At 49.4% G+C, this 19,303-nt stretch overlaps 7 protein-coding genes across 7 annotated transcripts; 4 read left to right on the forward strand and 3 right to left on the reverse strand.

Moving 5' to 3' along the window:
• Positions 1-84: 84 nt before the first annotated feature.
• On the reverse strand, positions 85-3,669 carry LTR64_003287 (uncharacterized protein; the record flags this gene model as incomplete). The annotated part of the gene is made up of 1 exon (XM_064897647.1): positions 85-3,669. The coding sequence occupies one exon, from the start codon at positions 3,667-3,669 to the stop codon at positions 85-87; it is 3,585 nt and encodes a 1,194-aa protein (XP_064756597.1).
• Positions 3,670-5,585: 1,916 nt separating this feature from the next.
• Positions 5,586-12,320, forward strand: URA2 (Carbamoyl-phosphate synthase; the record flags this gene model as incomplete). Its single annotated transcript, XM_064897648.1, has 2 exons — positions 5,586-5,760; positions 5,794-12,320. The coding sequence occupies 2 exons, from the start codon at positions 5,586-5,588 to the stop codon at positions 12,318-12,320; spliced, it is 6,702 nt and encodes a 2,233-aa protein (XP_064756598.1).
• A 533-nt stretch (positions 12,321-12,853) lies between these two features.
• Positions 12,854-13,787, forward strand: BCP1 (Mss4p nuclear export; the record flags this gene model as incomplete). The annotated part of the gene is made up of 2 exons (XM_064897649.1): positions 12,854-12,928; positions 12,996-13,787. The coding sequence occupies 2 exons, from the start codon at positions 12,854-12,856 to the stop codon at positions 13,785-13,787; spliced, it is 867 nt and encodes a 288-aa protein (XP_064756599.1).
• A 6-nt stretch (positions 13,788-13,793) lies between these two features.
• Positions 13,794-14,673, reverse strand: ARO7 (chorismate mutase aro7; the record flags this gene model as incomplete). The annotated part of the gene is made up of 2 exons (XM_064897650.1): positions 13,794-14,550; positions 14,603-14,673. 2 exons carry the CDS (start codon positions 14,671-14,673, stop codon positions 13,794-13,796), a joined length of 828 nt encoding a protein of 275 aa, XP_064756600.1.
• Positions 14,674-14,968: 295 nt separating this feature from the next.
• MDV1 (Mitochondrial fission protein) lies at positions 14,969-17,091 on the forward strand (the record flags this gene model as incomplete). The annotated part of the gene is made up of 3 exons (XM_064897651.1): positions 14,969-15,061; positions 15,116-16,753; positions 16,804-17,091. 3 exons carry the CDS (start codon positions 14,969-14,971, stop codon positions 17,089-17,091), a joined length of 2,019 nt encoding a protein of 672 aa, XP_064756601.1.
• A 219-nt stretch (positions 17,092-17,310) lies between these two features.
• LTR64_003292 (uncharacterized protein) lies at positions 17,311-18,138 on the reverse strand (the record flags this gene model as incomplete). Its single annotated transcript, XM_064897652.1, has 1 exon — positions 17,311-18,138. One exon carries the CDS (start codon positions 18,136-18,138, stop codon positions 17,311-17,313), a length of 828 nt encoding a protein of 275 aa, XP_064756602.1.
• A 372-nt stretch (positions 18,139-18,510) lies between these two features.
• LTR64_003293 (uncharacterized protein) lies at positions 18,511-18,990 on the forward strand (the record flags this gene model as incomplete). Its single annotated transcript, XM_064897653.1, has 1 exon — positions 18,511-18,990. One exon carries the CDS (start codon positions 18,511-18,513, stop codon positions 18,988-18,990), a length of 480 nt encoding a protein of 159 aa, XP_064756603.1.
• Positions 18,991-19,303: the final 313 nt, after the last annotated feature.

Raw genomic sequence — 19,303 nt, forward strand, 5'->3', positions numbered from 1 at the left:
AGCTCAAGCAAAAGAATATGCATATCTAGGCTCTTTACGTCCTGATGATTGATGGTCCTTGTGCGTTGCGCGTCTTTCCTTTACTTACTCTTTGGAATTGTCAGGATGCGTCCGAGTTTCGGTATCGGGCTTGCGCTCTTCCCTGATCGTACTAGCAGGACTGTCAATTGTGACTTGAACAGTGCTTGGCTCATCTGCTGCTTCGTCTCTACCATTTGAAGCTGCGTCACCAGCCAATTTTGAATCACTTTTCTCGGCTGTCTCGACTTGATTGTTCCTGTGCCCACCAGAGAAAGCGCTCACATTATCAGAAGACCGCGTAGATGTTTCCTGACGCTCTTTGAACCTCTTGTTAGGACGCTTCTGAGCCTGGATTTGTGCAGCGTTGTCCCTGTCTGGACTTCTCTGTCGACTTGCTAAACCACTGCCAACCTGCCTCATACTCTCTCTGACCTCATGCACAACATCTCGAAAACCTTCCTCGAGCGAATTCATACGTGCCATCATCAGCCGTCCAAACAGCTCATTGTTGTCGTGTCGTCGCTTCTCTTCGTCTTCCCGCAGCTGATGCTGTGATCTACGCATAGCGTTCGTGGCGTGCGCCATCTGACTCGCGAATGAGGAAGGTATGGCACCGACGTAACCGCCACCAATTGCTTTGTTATCACCAATATCTGAGACGAGATCCACCTCCAGACTCGAGCGGCGGGGTCTTCCGGGAGATGCTCGTCTGTCAGCGCGATCATGTGGCAGTGCATGAAGGTTCGCCATATCAGGGACAGATCGAAAAGCGGCACTATTTCTGGGCGGCAGGCTGGTGCGCTCAATCGACACCGGAAGACCTCGTCTTGGACTCCTACGACCTTGGCCAGATGAGGGCTTTAAGGATGGCGACTGCGATCGTGCAGCTATAGCCTTGGGAGATTTCCGTTTGGGTGATTCGTTGATAGTGTTTCCACCAACACGTTCATCAGATTCCGAGCCAGCAGGGGGGTTATAGATCATAGTCGCTGAAGACACATTGCGCATGTGCTGCGGACGATTGCGTCGACCCGGGGGTCGCAAAAACTGCACACCTCCTTGTCGACTACCAGCAGAGGTCGTAGAACCGACAAGATAAGGACTTTGTATTGAGGCCGCTGGAGTCGCGAAGTTATCTCGAGGAATTAGCTTGATGAATGAGCCTGTGTGCAGATCAGAAGGAGCCACGTTAGTATCGTTGTCCTCTTCGTGCTCGTTCGTCATCAGCTCGTCGTCGCCGTCAGCATCTGTCTGTTGAGCAGGCAGATCGAGTCCTGATGGTGTCATATCTGCAGCAGGAAGCAAGAATGCATGTGACGACATTAGATCAGCGTGTGATGTGAGATCGTTTGGATCGGAAGCCACAGACGTCGGTCTTTTCGAGAGCGAAAAGTCGCGAATATGGTAAGTATTTAATCTGCGAGAGCCGAGATGTCTTCTTTCAAGCTTATCCACCACTTTGCGGTCTTGTTCTTGCGGAGGCTCTGCATCCTCATCGTCCATTGTGTTTATCCAATTGTCAACAGTGTTGGTAGACTTATGCTGTTCTCTACTCCTTGTGGATCGGAAGGTAGCTTGTCTGAAGACCTCTTCCAGGGCAGCTTCCTGTCGGAAGGTGGCTATCGAAGGCTCTCTCATCAATCGGGGAAGGCGTTCTGAGAACGTTCTTCGAACACGGCCTTTATTCTCCACCAGGTCGATACTATCGACATATCGGGCTCGTAATAAGAATCTCTCGTACAAATATATAGTCCACAGAATTGGCAAATGGGTGACTTTGATGATAGTGCGGTTGACTTTGAGATACTGCCTGAAGGGTAAAATGTACCTTAAAGGAGTGACAAGCCACTGCAGTACATTCAGAGGAGGAATATAGGCAAACAAAGAATCTGATTTGACATTGCTGATGACGTTAATAGCGAAGAGATTATGGTGCTCTTCGTTGGAATTTCGCACAATCTCCATGAAAGAATTGGTCATGACGGTGATGAGGATTGTGACTACCACAAAGTGACAAACAAACAAGAAGAGCACCAAGACCATCTTGCCCAGAATGTTGTAGTCCGTCCATCGGTCCCACGCAGCGGGCGTGAAACCAAGCAGCATCTGCAGTAGAGCATAAGCAACGTCTTTGGGAGTGTCTGTTTGGGGACCACGACTGAAAGCGAAAGTTAGAGCGACCAGAAACCCACTGCAAAAGACGATGATAAGGAGGAATATTGCGACCATGTCGGCAGCCATCATGCGGAAGGCTATGATAAGCTGGGAAAAGTATCTGTAATGATCTAAGACACTGAAGAGCCGGGGAAAGAGGAGGACCGCACTCGCAGCAAGGACATCATAGGACAACTTGGCAATATAGTGTTTGTTCTCATTATCATCAGGAAGGACGACTCCATAGAGCCTTAAGCATAGGTGAACAAATAGGAGAACCAAGATGCCAAGGTCGAAAGTATTCCAAAAGCTAGCCATATACAAGCTGAAACCTTGCTCGTTGAAGCCAATAACCTCATCCAACATGTATCCAGCAGTCCAGGCCCAGAAGACCAACTCCAGTGTTGTGATGTCCAAAGACTTGTCCTCGAGAACTGTAATAAATAAGATGAGGAGGATAGCGAAAGAGAAAGTATTTAGGATGTTCCTATAGCGAGGGACACGGAGCCTGGAGAGTTTGAACAGCGACGCCTCACGTGGATTGTACAATGTGGCAGTTCGATTGCTGGTAGATGACGGTACAGCAAGTAAGGTGGAGGAATGTGTACCGTACAATTGCTGAGGAGCCAGGGAGCGCTTGCGATGCATGCTGTCGGCCAGCGAATGGAAAACAATGGTGCCGTTCCAGATGGCTTGAAGGTGCTGAATGACTAAGGGATGTGAGAGGTAGCGCTTGGCTGAGGCTCGAATAGCAACCTCGATGCAAGAGATACGGGCAGGCCTAGGAGCCGCGTATCGGCGACCTCCAGCAGGAAGCATTGGCTCAGTCGACGGCTGACCTTGTAGAGGATCAAAATCATAGGAAAGTGCATCGATCAATTCGTGAGTAGTACACTCTCTGACCAGCCTGATAGCAATGAGCTCACAGAGCATTGCACGAGTTTTATTCGTGCCACTGTTTCCAGGGAGTATGCCAGCCTCTTTGTTGAATTGTAAAGCATTGGCCATGAGAGCGTATTGGGTAGCCGAGTTCATATGATTCTGTCTGATTTCCTGCTGAATAGGCTTGACCAAAAATTGTGATACTTGAGGAGATCGCAGCTGCTCCCAGGTCAGGACCGTATCGCATCTTTCAACGACCATCTCTCGGAATAAATGCGTCATTGTGAAGACGGGTAGGACATCGAGATCAGCCGAGGAGAAAATAGGCAATAGAGGAGCCTCTTCTCTGTCGTGAGCAGACGAGCCGCCGTCTTCGTCCACCAGCTCTTCCTCCTCTTCTGAATCATCCTCTTCTTCGGTGTCATCGTTGTCCGCGTCCTGAGGAAGGTGCTGACGATCGCGCTCGCGGTATTGGGACAAGATTCTTTTTCTGCCGCTTGATGTCTTTGGATGGTTCTTGGGAAGAGTAGTAGTACGCGTTGTACGTCTGTCTGAAGCATTGTTGTTACTCGAGAATTGCCGCTTGATTGACCTGGTCAGCATCGAGAACATTGTGTTAGGTTTGAGGCATGCTCCTGTGCTGTAGATCGCTTGTTGTCCTGTCCCTACGTGCTGATCAGCTCAGGTGATATCGATGCTGCACAGACCAACAACAAAAAACCAAGGCAACAAAACAAGCAAGGAACGACTGGCACGAAGCATAGACAACAGGATAGATAAATAAGTAGTGTTAGATCAGCGTGTGGCCTGAAGGACATCGAACAATTGTTTATCTTGCACATCGCCCAGCTCCACCCCCCTGTCAGCCGCTCCTTCCTTGGTATTGTTTGGCTCATCGCGCCTGCCCGCATCGAAGCACCGCACCTGCACCAAGATGCGGTATTCTTTGGCAAGAGCAGAGGCAATCGTTGATTCTTAGACCGACAATATGTGGGTGACATCAAGCTGTTAGGTATGGCGTGCCCCCAGAGATAAAGCACGACGTTCAGAGAGCATAATCTATTGGTCCGTATTCACGACACGATCAAGCTTATGCACGACACATTCCCAAACCAAGGTCATGTGCTTGCCCCCACACTATCCATGCTGTCTGCAATCCCTCTTCGTCGGCTCTATCACCTCCACTTACTAATAGCCTATCTCGGGAGACTTTTGTGGTCCATCACGACTCATGTTCGAAGCAAGATCCATGGAACGAAGTTCGCGCGGCTATGATTTCCGAACGGCCACTCATCTGCCTGATTCTATTATACCCACTAGCGTTCTTGATACCAGTATTTCGATCCTGCCAATTTGTCCAGCATTCTATACAGTGATGTTCATTTTTCTTTGTGCTGCTTTTGTCTACATGCCCCGCGAAGTCACCGGTGACCATGGTTCCTCCATCTTGAGCTACTGAAGGAAAGCTATAATTGTGGCATTCATATCTCTGACAACCAGTCGAATATGAGAGCATGAGAATGGACTCTGGTACAGTATTCTATCTCAGCAACGCGTCATGTGGCTCAGCTCCTTGTTCAGCAGACAAAGCGTCCATCGAAGAGTTAGGGCAGGCGTCGTTATGAAGCCGGCGCTATCATGCTTCTAGCCTCCTAACCAAATCGACTCAATCACATTACACGGGAAAGAGTGTTGCGATGTTGGCCGGACCCCATGCACTGGTGGTTGACGTACCTGGTCGTTACTATTTTCGGCAAGTAGAGAGGTTGAGCAGCTCTTGCACCATCTACACGACGGAAACCTAGTCTTCGAGAAGCGCACCGAAGACGACAATGTACGGGCGGGTAAGCTCCAAGCAAAATGAGCCACTAAGGCAGACGGCAGTATGTCCCAGAGTCGTCGCCCAAGCCTCAATTAGACCTGCAGCATTGTAAGGGTTTACGACCCCGATTCCTCTACTCATCAAGTCTCTTCTGAGCATCAATGCTCCTTCATGCGACTGTGTAAATCAAGTCCGTGATGGTCATTCTTTGCTCTTCGATGACAGCAGTGCTCGTATAAGGACGTGTCTCTAATGTCCAAAGAATCCGCAACAGGTGTGGGGAGCACTAGATCGACCTTGCGTCACTAGCGTTTCGTATGGAGAGCTAAGCCAAGTCGGGTTAGAACGTTAAAAGTGCTATGCTTCAGCTTATTTTTCTGGTTTTGGGTTTTAACAAATTTTTGGGTCAGCTCACCGACATCCTTGTCTCGCTCTACTTACGTCTTGTTTTAGCAAGCTACTTTGGCAAAAAGAAGCACGCAAATAGTATTACTGTCCATGCGGCCATAGATACATACTTTGAGGCTGAGCCCTCTCGAGGTTTGAAGATATCTCAGCACCTTTAACTATGAATGGCACAGTCGACCCAGACGGCACGATGCCGGATGGGCTTTCACCAGCCAGTAATGTACCATTAGATACTACACCAGTCCGAACATCAATCTCACACTCGTCGGCTCGCCGACTCATTCCTCCCATTTCCCAAATGGCTACATCTCACCTCACCGAGCAATCTGAGCGAAAAGTCTTTCTGGAACTCCAAGATGGTGATGTGTATGAGGGATTCAGCTTCGGTGCTGACAAAAGTGTATCTGGAGAGCTCGTTTTTCAGACAGGCATGGTCGGCTACCCTGAATCAGTTACAGATCCCTCATATAGAGGTCAGTTACTGGTGGTGACATTTCCGTTGGTAGGCAACTATGGCGTACCAGCTCGCGACGCTATGGACGAAGTGCTGAAAGACCTACCAAAGTACTTTGAATCTGAGGAGATCCATGTAGCAGGGTTAATTATTGCTACCTACGCAGGAGAGCAGTATTCTCATCATCTTGCAAAGTCATCTCTTGGCCAATGGCTAAAGGAACAGGGTGTGCCTGCAATGTATGGGGTGGATACTCGAGCTCTGACCAAGGTCATCAGAGAAGAGGGAGCTATGCTCGGCCGGATGTTGATTGCTCGATCCACTACAGACGACTCAACAGGACATGCAGCAGTGACGAATGGTGTGAACGGCATCAACGGTCTCAACGGATTGGGTCCTCGTCATTGGCGAGATGATGTGCAGGAGGCGCCCTGGCAAGATCAAAACAAGAAGAATCTGGTCGCAGAAGTGTCAATCAAACAACCAAAATTGTACAAACCAGATGCGAGCACAGCCCTATTTCATCCATCGGGTCGTCCGGTTCGTGTGGTTGTGGTAGATGTAGGTATGAAATTCAACCAGCTAAGATGCTTCTTACGACGTGGAGTCGAAGCTCTGGTAGTGCCTTGGGACTACAACTTCCCAGCTCTTGCTGGCAAAGATTATGACGGCTTGTTCATTTCTAACGGTCCCGGCGATCCAGCCATGATGACTGATACAGTCAACCATATTGCAGAGGCAATGAAAGAGGGCAGAACACCTGTCTTTGGCATTTGCTTAGGCCACCAACTCTTAGCAAGAGCTGCTGGTGCTGGCACCCTAAAAATGAAATTTGGCAACCGTGGTGCAAACATTCCCTGCACAAACCTGCTGTCAGGACGGTGTTACATCACTTCGCAGAATCATGGTTTCGCTGTCGACTCAATGACTCTACCACAAGGATGGGAGGAACTATTTGTGAACGCCAACGATGGTAGCAACGAAGGCATTCGCCATATATCAAGACCCTACTTCAGTGTACAATTTCATCCTGAAAGTACACCTGGTCCACGAGACACAGAATTTTTGTTTGATGTCTTTATTGACGCCATCATGAAATCGCTCCGATCGGTCAATGCCTTGCTTGAGCCTGTGTCTTTCCCAGGTGGAACAGCCGAGCAAAACGAGAAGGCCCACCCAAGAGTCAGTGTCAAAAAAGTGCTCGTTTTGGGCAGTGGTGGTTTGAGCATTGGTCAGGCCGGCGAGTTCGATTACTCTGGCAGTCAGGCCATCAAGGCGCTGAAGCAAGAAGGCATCTACACTGTCTTGATTAATCCAAACATTGCGACAATTCAAACCTCGAAAGGTCTTGCTGACAAGGTTTACTTTCTGCCAGTCAATGCCGAATTCGTAAGGAAGGTCATCAAACATGAACGACCAGATGCCATTTACTGCACCTTTGGTGGTCAGACTGCTTTACAAGTTGGAATACAGCTCAAGGATGAGTTTGAAGAGTTAGGTGTCAAAGTGCTCGGTACTCCAATAGAAACGATCATCACCACAGAAGATCGTGAATTATTCGCACGCAGCATGGAATCTATTGGTGAGAAGTGTGCCAAGTCCGCTTCAGCCTTGAACCTAGAGGAAGCTCTCCATGTGGTCAAAGACATTGGCTTTCCAGTCATCGTTCGAGCTGCGTATGCTCTAGGTGGACTTGGTAGCGGGTTCGCTAATAATGAGGATGAGCTGCGAGCACTTTGTAGCAAAGCATTTGCTGCCAGTCCACAAGTTCTAATCGAACGCAGCATGAAGGGCTGGAAGGAGATCGAGTACGAGGTTGTTAGAGATGCACGCGACAATTGTGTTACGGTCTGTAACATGGAGAACTTTGACCCTCTGGGCATCCATACTGGTGATTCTATCGTTGTGGCACCCTCACAGACTCTCTCTGACGAAGACTACAACATGCTACGTACCACCGCTGTCAATGTGATCAGACATCTAGGCGTTGTTGGTGAGTGCAACATCCAATATGCCCTGAACCCTTTCTCGAAAGAATACTGCATCATCGAAGTCAACGCTCGTCTGTCTAGGTCTTCGGCATTGGCATCGAAAGCAACTGGTTATCCTCTCGCCTTTATTGCGGCCAAGCTTGGTCTAGGTATTCCTCTGAACGAGATATCTAATTCAGTGACGAAAAAGACAGTGGCTTGTTTCGAGCCATCACTTGACTATGTCGTTGTGAAGATTCCGAGATGGGATCTCAAGAAGTTTACACGAGTGTCCACGCAGCTTGGCTCCTCTATGAAGAGTGTCGGCGAGGTTATGGCGATTGGCAGAACTTTCGAAGAGGCTATTCAGAAAGCCATCCGCTCCGTGGACTTTCACAATTTAGGATTTTCTGAGAATCCTAATCCCCTTATGTCCATTGATGATGAGCTTCAAACACCATCTGATCAACGTATGTTTGCAATCGCGAATGCCATGCATGCTGGCTATTCTGTGGACAAAATCTGGGAGATGACTCAGATTGACAAGTGGTTCCTCTACCGGCTGAAAGGTCTCAGTGATTTTGCTAAATATATGTCCAAATACAGTCTTGGATCAGTCACACCGACATTGCTCAAGCAAGCGAAACAACTCGGCTTCTCAGACCGCCAGCTGGCAAGATATTGGAACTCGAACGAGCTTGCCGTACGTCGTCTGAGGGTTGAAAACGGTGTTCAACCTGTGGTCAAGCAGATAGATACGGTTGCGGCAGAATTTCCAGCTTACACCAACTACCTGTACCTGACCTACAACGGTTCGGAAAGTGACGTCGACTTCACGGATAAGGGTATTATGGTTCTAGGCTCAGGAGTGTATCGTATCGGTTCCTCTGTGGAGTTTGACTGGTGCTCAGTAAGAGCGATTCGCACATTGAGGCAGCAAGGATACAAGACGGTCATGGTGAACTACAATCCTGAGACTGTAAGTACAGATTATGATGAGGCCGACCGCCTCTACTTCGAGAACATCAACCTCGAGACAGTTCTTGACGTGTATCAATTGGAATCGTCCAGTGGTGTCATCATCTCCATGGGTGGGCAGACACCAAACAATATTGCACTGCCACTGCACAGACTGAACGTGAAGATCCTGGGAACTTCTCCGGAGATGATTGATAACGCCGAGAACCGTTGGAAATTTTCTCGAATGCTTGATCGAATAGGTGTTGATCAACCGGAATGGAAAGAACTCAGTAGTATCGAAGAAGCGCTCGCGTTCTGCGAAAGAGTCAAATATCCTGTGCTCGTAAGACCTTCTTACGTGCTTTCTGGAGCCGCGATGAATACGGTCTACTCGAAAGCTGACCTGGCTAACTTCCTGAATCAAGCAGTAGAGGTCTCGAGAGAACACCCTGTGGTCATCACCAAGTACATCGAAGATGCAAAGGAAATTGAGATGGATGCTGTTGCCAAAGATGGTGTCATGGTAGGGCATTTCATCTCCGAGCATGTTGAAAATGCTGGGGTTCACTCAGGAGACGCTACCCTGATCTGTCCACCACAAGATCTCGAAGACGAAACAATCGCCAAGATTGAAGAGGCAACTCGCAAGATTGGAGATGCTCTGAACGTGACAGGTCCTTACAACATCCAATTCATTGCCAAGGAAAATGCCATCAAGGTCATTGAGTGCAATGTTCGAGCTTCGCGGTCGACTCCGTTTGTATCTAAAGTCATGGGGCTGGACTTGATTGAGATGGCAACGAAAGTAATCATGGACAAGCCAGTCGAACCTTACCCTAAACTCAATATTCCCAAAGACTATGTCGGCGTCAAAGCTCCCCAATTCTCGTTCTCACGCCTGTCAGGCGCTGATCCGGTATTGGGTGTCGAGATGGCTTCGACTGGCGAAGTGGCATCCTTCGGCAAGGACAGATGGGAGGCTTATTTGAAGGCCACAATCTCGACCGGCTTCAAGCTCCCGCGAAAGAATATTCTGCTATCCATTGGATCTTTCAAGGACAAGATGGAAATGTTACCTTCGGTCCAGAAACTCGACCAACTCGGCTTCAACCTCTTTGCCACCGCTGGCACTGCAGACTTCCTGGAGGAGCATGGTGTGAAGGCCAAGTTTTTGGAAGTGCTTGGCCGTGACGATAAGGACCAGCGCTCAGAATACTCGTTGACACAGCATTTGGCAAACAACATGATCGACCTCTATATCAACCTCCCTTCTGCAAACAAGTTCAGACGACCAGCGACCTATATGAGTAAGGGCTATCGAACTCGAAGAATGGCCGTGGATTACCAAACTCCTTTGATCACGAACGTAAAAATCGCCAAGATCCTGGTCGAGGCTATAGCACGACACTATGATCTGAAAATTCGGAACATTGACTTCCAGACAAGTCATAGAACGATTGCTTTGCCAGGCATGATCAATATTGGGGCTTTCATACCTGGTGTTGCACAAAGAGGTTCGCATGACTTCAAATTAGTTACCAAAGCGTCCATTGCAGCAGGCTTCAGTATGATTCGAGTTATGCCAATAGGATTTGAGACAGCTATTACCGATGCTAGAACGCTGAAGATGGCACAACTTAACTGCGAGCGAGGAGCCTACTGTGACTTCAATTTCTCGGTGACTGCAACACTGGACAATTCAGAACAGATTAAGAATGTCATTGACGAGGTTGGTGCGATGTATCTGCCTTTCAACTCCTTATCTGGCAATATCAACAAGGTGGCTTTGGTAACCTCTCACTTTGCAGTGTGGCCTGAAGAAAAGGCTATTGTCACAGATGCAAAAACAACTGATCTGGCTTCGGTCCTGTTGCTCGCTAGTCTGCACGGGAGAAAAGTGCACGTAACATCAGTCACATCCAAGGACGACATCAACATCATTGCTTTAGCCAAAGAAAAAGGCTTGAAAGTCACCTGCGATGTGGCGGTTTACAGCCTCTTTTTGTCTCAAGCTGATTATCCAGATTGTTCAGCACTGCCCACACTAGAAGACCAGGAAGCATTGTGGGCCCAGATGAACGCCATCGATGCTTTCTCAACTGGCAGCATTCCTTACCAGATTGCCGGAAGTGAGGCTGTCCCAACTGTGGGTATTGCAGACGCTCTACCCTTGCTATTCACTGCCGTGGCAGACAGCAGGCTTACAATTGAGGATGTGACTCAACGTCTATACGACAATCCCAAGAAGATCTTCGAACTTCACGAGCAACATGCCACACAAATCGAAGTGGATATTGATCGGCCATATGTACTACAAGCTGGAAGTGTCTGGTCACCTTTCGTTGGCAGGACATTGAAGGGTACTGTCTCAAGGGTCACATTCACTGGCAGAACTGCTTGTCTCGACGGTGAACCTACACTAGAGAGTCCACGAGGCTCTGATATGTCGTCACATGTGTTACATCCACAGTCCCCCTTAGCTCTGAAAGCAGTGCAGTCGCCTATTATTCGAGCACAAGAAAGTCCTTTCGGACGACGTGGTACCCTTGCCGATCTGTCAACGTCGCGCAGATTCTCAACCACTCAAAGACTTCGACCACAACCTCTGGCTACCCCTGCACGTGATCTTGATGAAACACCAGATACACCCGTCATTCCGCAACAATCAGCACTCTTGTATCAGCCACAAGCAGTGACAGATGTTTCACCATCGTTGATGTCTTTGCTGGCGAGCTCGCCGTTCAAGAACAAGCATATCCTGTCGGTGTCACAGTTCGACCGCAAAGCCCTTCATCTGCTTTTCACGGTTGCTCAAGAGATGCGTCTTGGTGTACAACGCAGTGGTATTGTGCCTATTCTGTCAAACCGCGTGCTCTGCACCATGTTCTATGAGCCGTCAACCAGAACATCTGCCTCGTTCGACGCAGCCATGCAACGTCTTGGAGGTCGAGTGATCGTGATCAACACAGAGCATTCGTCTACCAAGAAGGGAGAAACTCTTCAGGACACGGTTCGTACACTTGGTTGTTATGGAGACGTGGTTGTGCTGCGACATCCTAGTGATGATAGCGCATCAGTAGCAGCCAAGTACTCTACGGTGCCAATCATCAATGGTGGAAACGGAGCTCGAGAGCACCCCACGCAGGCGTTCCTAGACCTTTTCACAATACGTGAGGAATTGGGTACTGTGACGGGATTGACTGTAACATTCACAGGTGACCTCAAGTATGGTCGCACTGTGCACTCACTGGTCAAGCTTCTTCAGTACTATGATGTGAGAATCAACCTTGTCTCACACTCAGCGCTAGCACTACCAGAAGAGGTCCTCAAGGACGTAAACTCTCCCATCACGATTTCCGAGTCCCTGACACCGGAAATTGTTTCACGTACCGACGTGCTCTACTGCACACGCGTTCAACGCGAACGCTTCCCCAGCGAGGCGGAGTACGAAAGATTGAAAGATAGTCTGATCGTGGATAATGCACTTCTCAGTCATGCCAAACGAAATATGATTGTAATGCATCCACTACCGCGGAATGCCGAGATCAGCGAGGAAGTGGACTTCGATCAGCGAGCGGCGTATTTCAGACAGATGAAGCATGGACTGTTCACTAGGATGGCTCTGTTGGCGCTTGTGCTTGCTCCCTAGGAAGGTGAAAGAGAGCAACGGTGGAAAGGAGAGGATAGTCCCACAAGAAAGAGGCTGTGATTACGGGGTGATTGATGCAAAAGATATGAAAACTGGGTATGAATGACGTGTGAAGGATATAGATTGCGAGATGATCATGCAGATTTACTTGGTACTAAGAGAGATCGATCACAGAAAAAACAACAGGAAACAAAAAGTAGTAAAATTGTACCAGTCATTACATCTAGGTAGATTGGCGTCAGGGTTTCAATAAACTGCTACGATAGAGGTGCTTCCCTCCGTATTGTACAATACATTTGGGAGTGGTTATCACTACACTGCAAAGAACAGGGTGTGTACATATAGCAAAGCCATCTGTATTTCTCAGATCATTACATTTTCTAGGTAGTAACGAGCACTGGCACAGCTGTGAAATTTAGCGCCTCGTTCCAAGTGCTTATCGATAACAAATGGAAAGTCCGCAACTTTTGAACTCGTCAACCACCGTGAGTCCTCCACACGAAGTTTCCTAGTATACCAATTATTTACCGACAATGAGCAAGAGGAAAGAACCAGAGCAGCCTCAGAACGGCAGGGGTCAAGACGATGGCGAAGGCAGCGACGACGAGGTATGCTCCGAACACATGCCGATCAGACCATAATTTCGAACAGGCTGACCAGGACTATTTGCTATAGGATTTCGACATGCTCGACGTCGAGTTCGAGTGGTTCGATCCTCTACCCGAGATCGACTTCCACGGCATAAAGACACTGCTACAGCAACTCTTCGATGTCGACGCGCACATGCTCGATCTTTCGGCGGTGACGAACCTCATTCTCGAACAACCTCTACTCGGCTCGACGGTCAAGGTTGACGGAAAGGAGACGGATGCCTACGCGTTCTTGTCGGTGATCAACTTGCACGAACATCTGGAGAAGCCTTTTATTCAGACTCTTGTTCAATATCTGCGCGGCAAGGCGAACTCGAACCCAGCGTTGGCTAGTTTGGCAGAGCTGTTGTCGCAGTCTCCAATTCCTGCGATTGGGCTGGTTTTGACGGAGCGGTTGATCAATGTTCCTGCTGAGACGGTGCCTCCGATGTATACAATGCTTATGGAGGAGATACAGTGGGCGCTGGAGGAGAAGGAACCTTACCAGTTTTCGCATTACTTGATTCTGTCCAAGACGTATACTGAGGTAGCATCTGCGCTTGACGAGGAAGATGACAGACCAAAGAAGAAAAAGAAGACCGCTAGCAGGGAGCTGGAGACAATGTACTTCCACCCAGAAGACGAAGTGTTGCAGCGGCACGCATTGTGCTATGGTGGATACAACTACTCGACACCGCAGGACGAAGGTGCCTCGGACTCAAGGAGAGCCTTTCAAGAGTTGGGCATTAAACCGCAATCCTACGCCATTCTGATCGAAGCATCGAAATTCGAAGGTGCCATAAAAGAAGTGGCAGAGTACGTACAGGCACCAACCTGAAGGACCTCATTCCCACTCAGTGCCCTTCAGTCTCTGTATGAGATATTCAACCTCAACCACTTTCGTTAGTGGTATCACAACTTGAGCATACATCTTTACGACAGCCTCAATATTTATCTTCTCTTTATGATCATTCACGGCCGCTGATAGTGAAGGATCTGTGCCATACGTCTTGGCCTTGAGCCGTAGTCTTTCCAGGACTTTCTTCTCAACTGCAGCATTTGTGATGGCCTCGTCAATTCCTTGCCGGTCCACAGCCTTTATCAGCTTGACGAAACGCTCAGTCTCTTTGCGAAATTTGCTCTCAGCCACAAATTTACCAAAGTGTATCCTCCGGCTCAGAGCTTGCAAACAGGCTATGTCGCAGCAAGCGGCACTGCCGTAGTTCTCCTTGGTCTCGCCTCGATCTGTGCGACCAAAATCGCGGCAGGCTTCTGGCAGAATCTCCGTGATGTACTTGTCTTTAATTGTGGAGTTGACGTTCACGTTGTTCGGATGGAGGATAATAGGATACTTGATAGGCTGCATTATCGGCCGCTGCAGGACTTGAGGAAAGAATGGGTGCTCGTCTGGAGCATCGTATCTGCGGACTAAAGAGTGTAACCTCTCGGTCTCTGACAGCATGTAGTCGGCCAGCGACAGATTCGGAGGCAGGGCAAGGTTGTAGGAAGGTATAGGAAGCTTGTCTGGGTCATAGATGGCAGCATTGAGAGGAAACTGGACACGTTCGATCAAGTGAAAGGTTATGGTGTCTTCGAGCCGTCTACAGTAGTTAGTGCTGTGTAATGGTGGTGTTGAGCCAATAGCTAGCATACATGAGCTGGAAGCGAATATTGTCCAGATCAAGTGCTCCTTCTGGGTTGGACAAATCCAGAGCCGTATCCATGCTTGCCAGAGGAACAGCTGACGTCCAGCGAAGGTCAAGTAAAGGCTCTGCTACCGTGCGCGTGGCAGTTGCTAGAAATACCACAATGCATCTCCTACCCCTCTAGAATACACACAGAGGTAAACAGAACTTTTGTGCCTTGCATTAGGACGTCATGGTTGCTTGCCGCATCTGGAGCAGGGATCGTGCTGTTCCTGTCCTCGTGCTCACTTGATTACTCCACTGCCTTCAAGTGGCTTTCATTACGCATGAACATTAACTTCTGTAGATCTGTTCTGATCCCATAGCCTGTCGTATGGCTGGAGCAAATCACAGCCGGAATGCTTCACAAATCAGAAGCCGAGCAAACGACAGCGACAATGATTCTGTGCTCGGGGCGGTCATTGATGTACGACCTTCTACACAAGCATTGCACCAGCACTATTACTAACAACTTTGCCAGACGCGACAGATTGAGGCCTTTGGCCGCAAGGTGACAGCGACGGCGAGTCACTTGATGAGCGATGCTGCTTCGACGCCCCATTACAGCGGTGCTCTCACAAGCATTCAACGCTCCATGCGCCGTCCACACATGCAACGCTCAGTTCTGAGCTTCACCCAGCAAGCTCCTACCGAACTCGTCCGTTCCAAGATCAGTACCAGTGAGATTGCACACCGAGCAGTCGCCTTTATTTCCGATGAACAGCTTCACAACATCCCTGAGACCGAGCACACCTACTCTCTATTTCAAGGCTTCCAGGCAAGTCTTCCTGATATCGATGAGAATGAGCACAGAAAGGGTCATCGACGGCGTGGTCAGAAGTTACTCGGAGCCGGTCCAGATATAGACGAAGATGGGCCGCCCAATCTGGTGAAGCTGAAGAAGAGACGCAATCAGACAAATCACAGACTGGAAATGATGGGCATACGGAAGAACCTATGTAGTTCAGAAATCAGAGAGATCGATAACAAGATTGCCAACCTCAATTCTATGCGGAGAATCGTTCTTGATCGACTGGCTGGTTTGGAAGCCGAAGAGGTCGAAGTTGAGCAGGAAATTCTTCAGTTGGACAATCAAATTGAGGATATGACTGAGGAAGAAGCAGTTCGTGCGCTGGCCGAGTCGACCACCACGTTGGAACCAGGCCAAATGACTCCTCCTGCCGCCGACGATGCCATGGATGCTTCCTTCATGTCTGAATCTATCTACGAGAAGCTACCCTCTGTCAAATCTCCCAAGTCGCCGAAGAACAAGAAAAGACCTAGCTACGTCAAACGGAAGAGCATGCCCGTCCTCCACGAGCACTTGGAACCTGGTTCGAATATCCGTACCTTACCAGCTCACAACGATGTTGTTACTGCTATCGACTTCGATGCTCCTTTCGGCACTATGGTGACTGCATCCCTGGACGACACGGTACGTGTTTGGGATCTCAACCTCGGAAGATGTATGGGCTTCCTGGAAGGTCATACTGCAAGTGTACGCTGCCTACAGGTCGAGGACAACATCGTAGCCACGGGGTCGCAAGATGCTACCATCCGTCTTTGGGACATCAGTCGAGCCAAGTATGAGCCCTTTGAGCATAACGTCCATACCGAGGATGACGGATTAGGCTTTGGCAACGAGGGTGAGGACGAAATTCCTCCGCCACATCCAGATGCCATGGAAGACTGCCATTTCATGACCTTGGAGGCACACGTCGCCGAGGTGACTGCTATACATCTACGCGGTGACACACTCGTTTCTGGCTCTGCGGATAAGACCTTGCGTCAATGGGATATGGTCAAAGGTCGATGCGTGCAGACCCTCGACGTGCTTTGGGCTGCCGCTCAAGCATCAGCCTCGCATAGTCTAGGCACTACAGGCGATACTGACTGGAAGCCAACCACCCGCGGCGCAGATGCCAACTACGACTTTGTAGGTGCTCTCCAGGTTTTCGACGCAGCATTAGCCTGCGGTACAGCAGATGGTATGGTGCGACTGTGGGATCTGCGGTCCGGCCAAGTGCACCGCAGTCTCGTCGGCCACACCGGTGCCGTTACCTGCCTCCAGTTCGACGATGTACATCTCGTGACTGGCTCTGCTGATCGAAGTATACGCGTGAGTCTACACTCCTTCTCCATCAAGTCTTCTTACTAACACATGACCAGATATGGGATCTACGTACCGGCACAATCGCCGATGCCTTTGCCTATGACAACCCGATCACCTCTATGATGTTCGACACGCGCCACATCGTTGCAGCTGCTGGTGAGGATATCGTCAAGGTCTATGACAAGACTGACGGCAGACATTGGGATTTGGGTGCAGGTGCTAAGCTTACGGTAGAGGATAACATGGAGGGGAAGACGGCGAGCACGGTGGAGAAGGTTCGGCTCAAGGATGGGTTCTTAGTTGAAGGGAGGAGGAGTGGTGAGATTGGTTGTTGGACGTGCTAGTACAGTATAGGTAGAAATGAGAAGTTTTTCGTGCTGCTGTACACTACCACTGCAGGAACCAGTCAACGTTTCAGCAGACCTGTATCTCAAGACTCAAGGTCGTAGTGACGCGAATTACATAAAAGAGTACGGAAGAGTAAGACCTCAAACCTACCCAACCAGTCTCCATCGTCCCTGGCTCTTAGCGCTATTCATACAATACAACTCTTGCGAAACTCCCTATCTCTTCCTCTCCCTAACCTTAAACCTAACACCATCCCTATTAACACCCCCCACAACCCCCGCCATCTTCGCCCGCTGCAGATCAAGCTGGTCAGCAGCAGCCAGAATCTCCTTCTGTCTTTTCTTGAGGACTTCTAACTTTGCGGCGCGGAGGTCTTGAAGACGTTTGCGACGTTTGCGGTCGGCTTTTAGTTGGGAGAGTTTGTCTTGTTGTTTTTGGGCTTGTTTCGTGGAGAGGATTTTCGACATTGCTTTGGTGGGGTTTGTTAGGGTCTGTGTAGATGTTGTAATGATGGCTTCGTGGGTGTTTGGATCGTTCTTGTTATCTTGGTTGGAATTGAGATTATCGTCTGTATCTTCATCCGTGTCCCTTAACACCCGTCTCCTCTTCCTCTCCGGCTCCCCATCCTCCCCAAACACCACCTTCCCACTTCCCTTCCCAATCCCTCTTTTACTTAATATCGTCTCCTCCCTCACCCTCTCCACCTCCCTCCTCGTCCGTCCTGCCACAACCCTCAAATACCCCGCATCCTGCCCCTTCAACAACCTCACCTTCTCAACCCCCAATCTGTTCTCTTCCTCTCCTCTCCTCCCATGTTTCCCCTGCTTTTTGTCTTTCGACACCATCCCAAAAGCGAATTCATCCGGATGCCGGTCGCGTGTTTTCTGCTGCAGGATACTTAGTTTTTGCTTTTTTGCATTGTAGTCGGCGGCGCGGAGGCTGTAGTCTTTGTGTTTTTCGAGGAGGCCGTATTTGGTGCGGGTGGTGGTTTGGGAGCGTTCTTTGTGGGGGCGCCGCGAGACGGCGTTGCGGAGGGAGGACATTTTGTGAAGGTTTGTATGTATATCTTGTGGGCGGGAGGTGGTATTGTGGAAGGTGTGGTGTGGTTGCGAGAAGTTGTAGAAGGCGTTTTCGTGTTTGTTTTGCGACCACTCGAAAGTTTTGGTCGGGCAGAAATGGTCCGGGGCTCCACTGGCGGTTTCATGTGCATGCATCACCTCACGAACGAGAAGACGTAACTAGATACTACGGCTCTAGAATACACTGTATCTACACGACTTGACGAACGAAAGGGTCAGAGACAAAACGTGATGCTACGAAGATGAGATCGACGAACATAGACCGCAAAACCAGCTCAAACCCAGACATTAGATAGCATTGCCTCACCATCCTCTCAACACAACACCACGACCATCATGCCTGGCCACCACATTCAAATCCCCGATGCAGGCACAGACAGCGCCTCCCATTTCGGCATCCACCACCCAGAAGCCAGCAGAATCAACCTCCACAACCCACTCCCTCTATCCGCCGCCCAAGAAGCTCAGGTAAAAGACCTTTACTACAAGCGTGTGCGTAAGCTCTGCGATCCGGAAATCAAAGAATTCGCTGCGTGTGCGAAAGGGTTGACGATCAGTGCGACATGGAGATGTAGGGAGCAGAGACATAAGATGAATAGTTGTATGGTTGCGAATGCGCGCCCTGAGGAAGAGGATAAGGCGAGAGAGGAGTGGTTTAAAGGTATACAGGAGAGGAGGCGGAAGAAGGAAGAAGAGAGTATAGAGGTGGAGAAGAGGAGGCAGGAGGTTATTGACATGACGAGGCGGAAAGCTGAGCAGGAAAAGGCTGAGGCTGAAAGTAAAAAGGTGGTTGAGTCGAAGAAGAGTTGGTGGTGAATGTTAATGTCCTCGGAGCCATATAAGTTGGACGAAACATGAAAGAACGACAGTACCGGATCTGACAGCCATAATCTAGGGATATGCACTGCAGGAGATCTGTCCTCGTTCGAGCCAGCCGAGTCGTGAGACGCTTTCTGTGCTCGAAAGAGTGCTAAGACCTGGGAGCTGAGATTTTGGGGTGATGACCAATAGCTGGCTGTTGGTGCCGACCCGTGATGCTGAAAGAGGTCACTCTCGACCGTCTGGGCACAAGTTATACATATCAAGTGATTTGAGTGGTTATTTGAGAACATGCCTGGCATAGTAGTGG

The sequence above is a fragment of the Lithohypha guttulata genome (genome assembly GCF_036872675.1).
Source record: "Lithohypha guttulata strain CCFEE 5908 chromosome Unknown scaffold_2, whole genome shotgun sequence".
In the NCBI taxonomy this organism is placed as follows: Eukaryota; Fungi; Ascomycota; class Eurotiomycetes; order Chaetothyriales; family Trichomeriaceae; genus Lithohypha; species Lithohypha guttulata.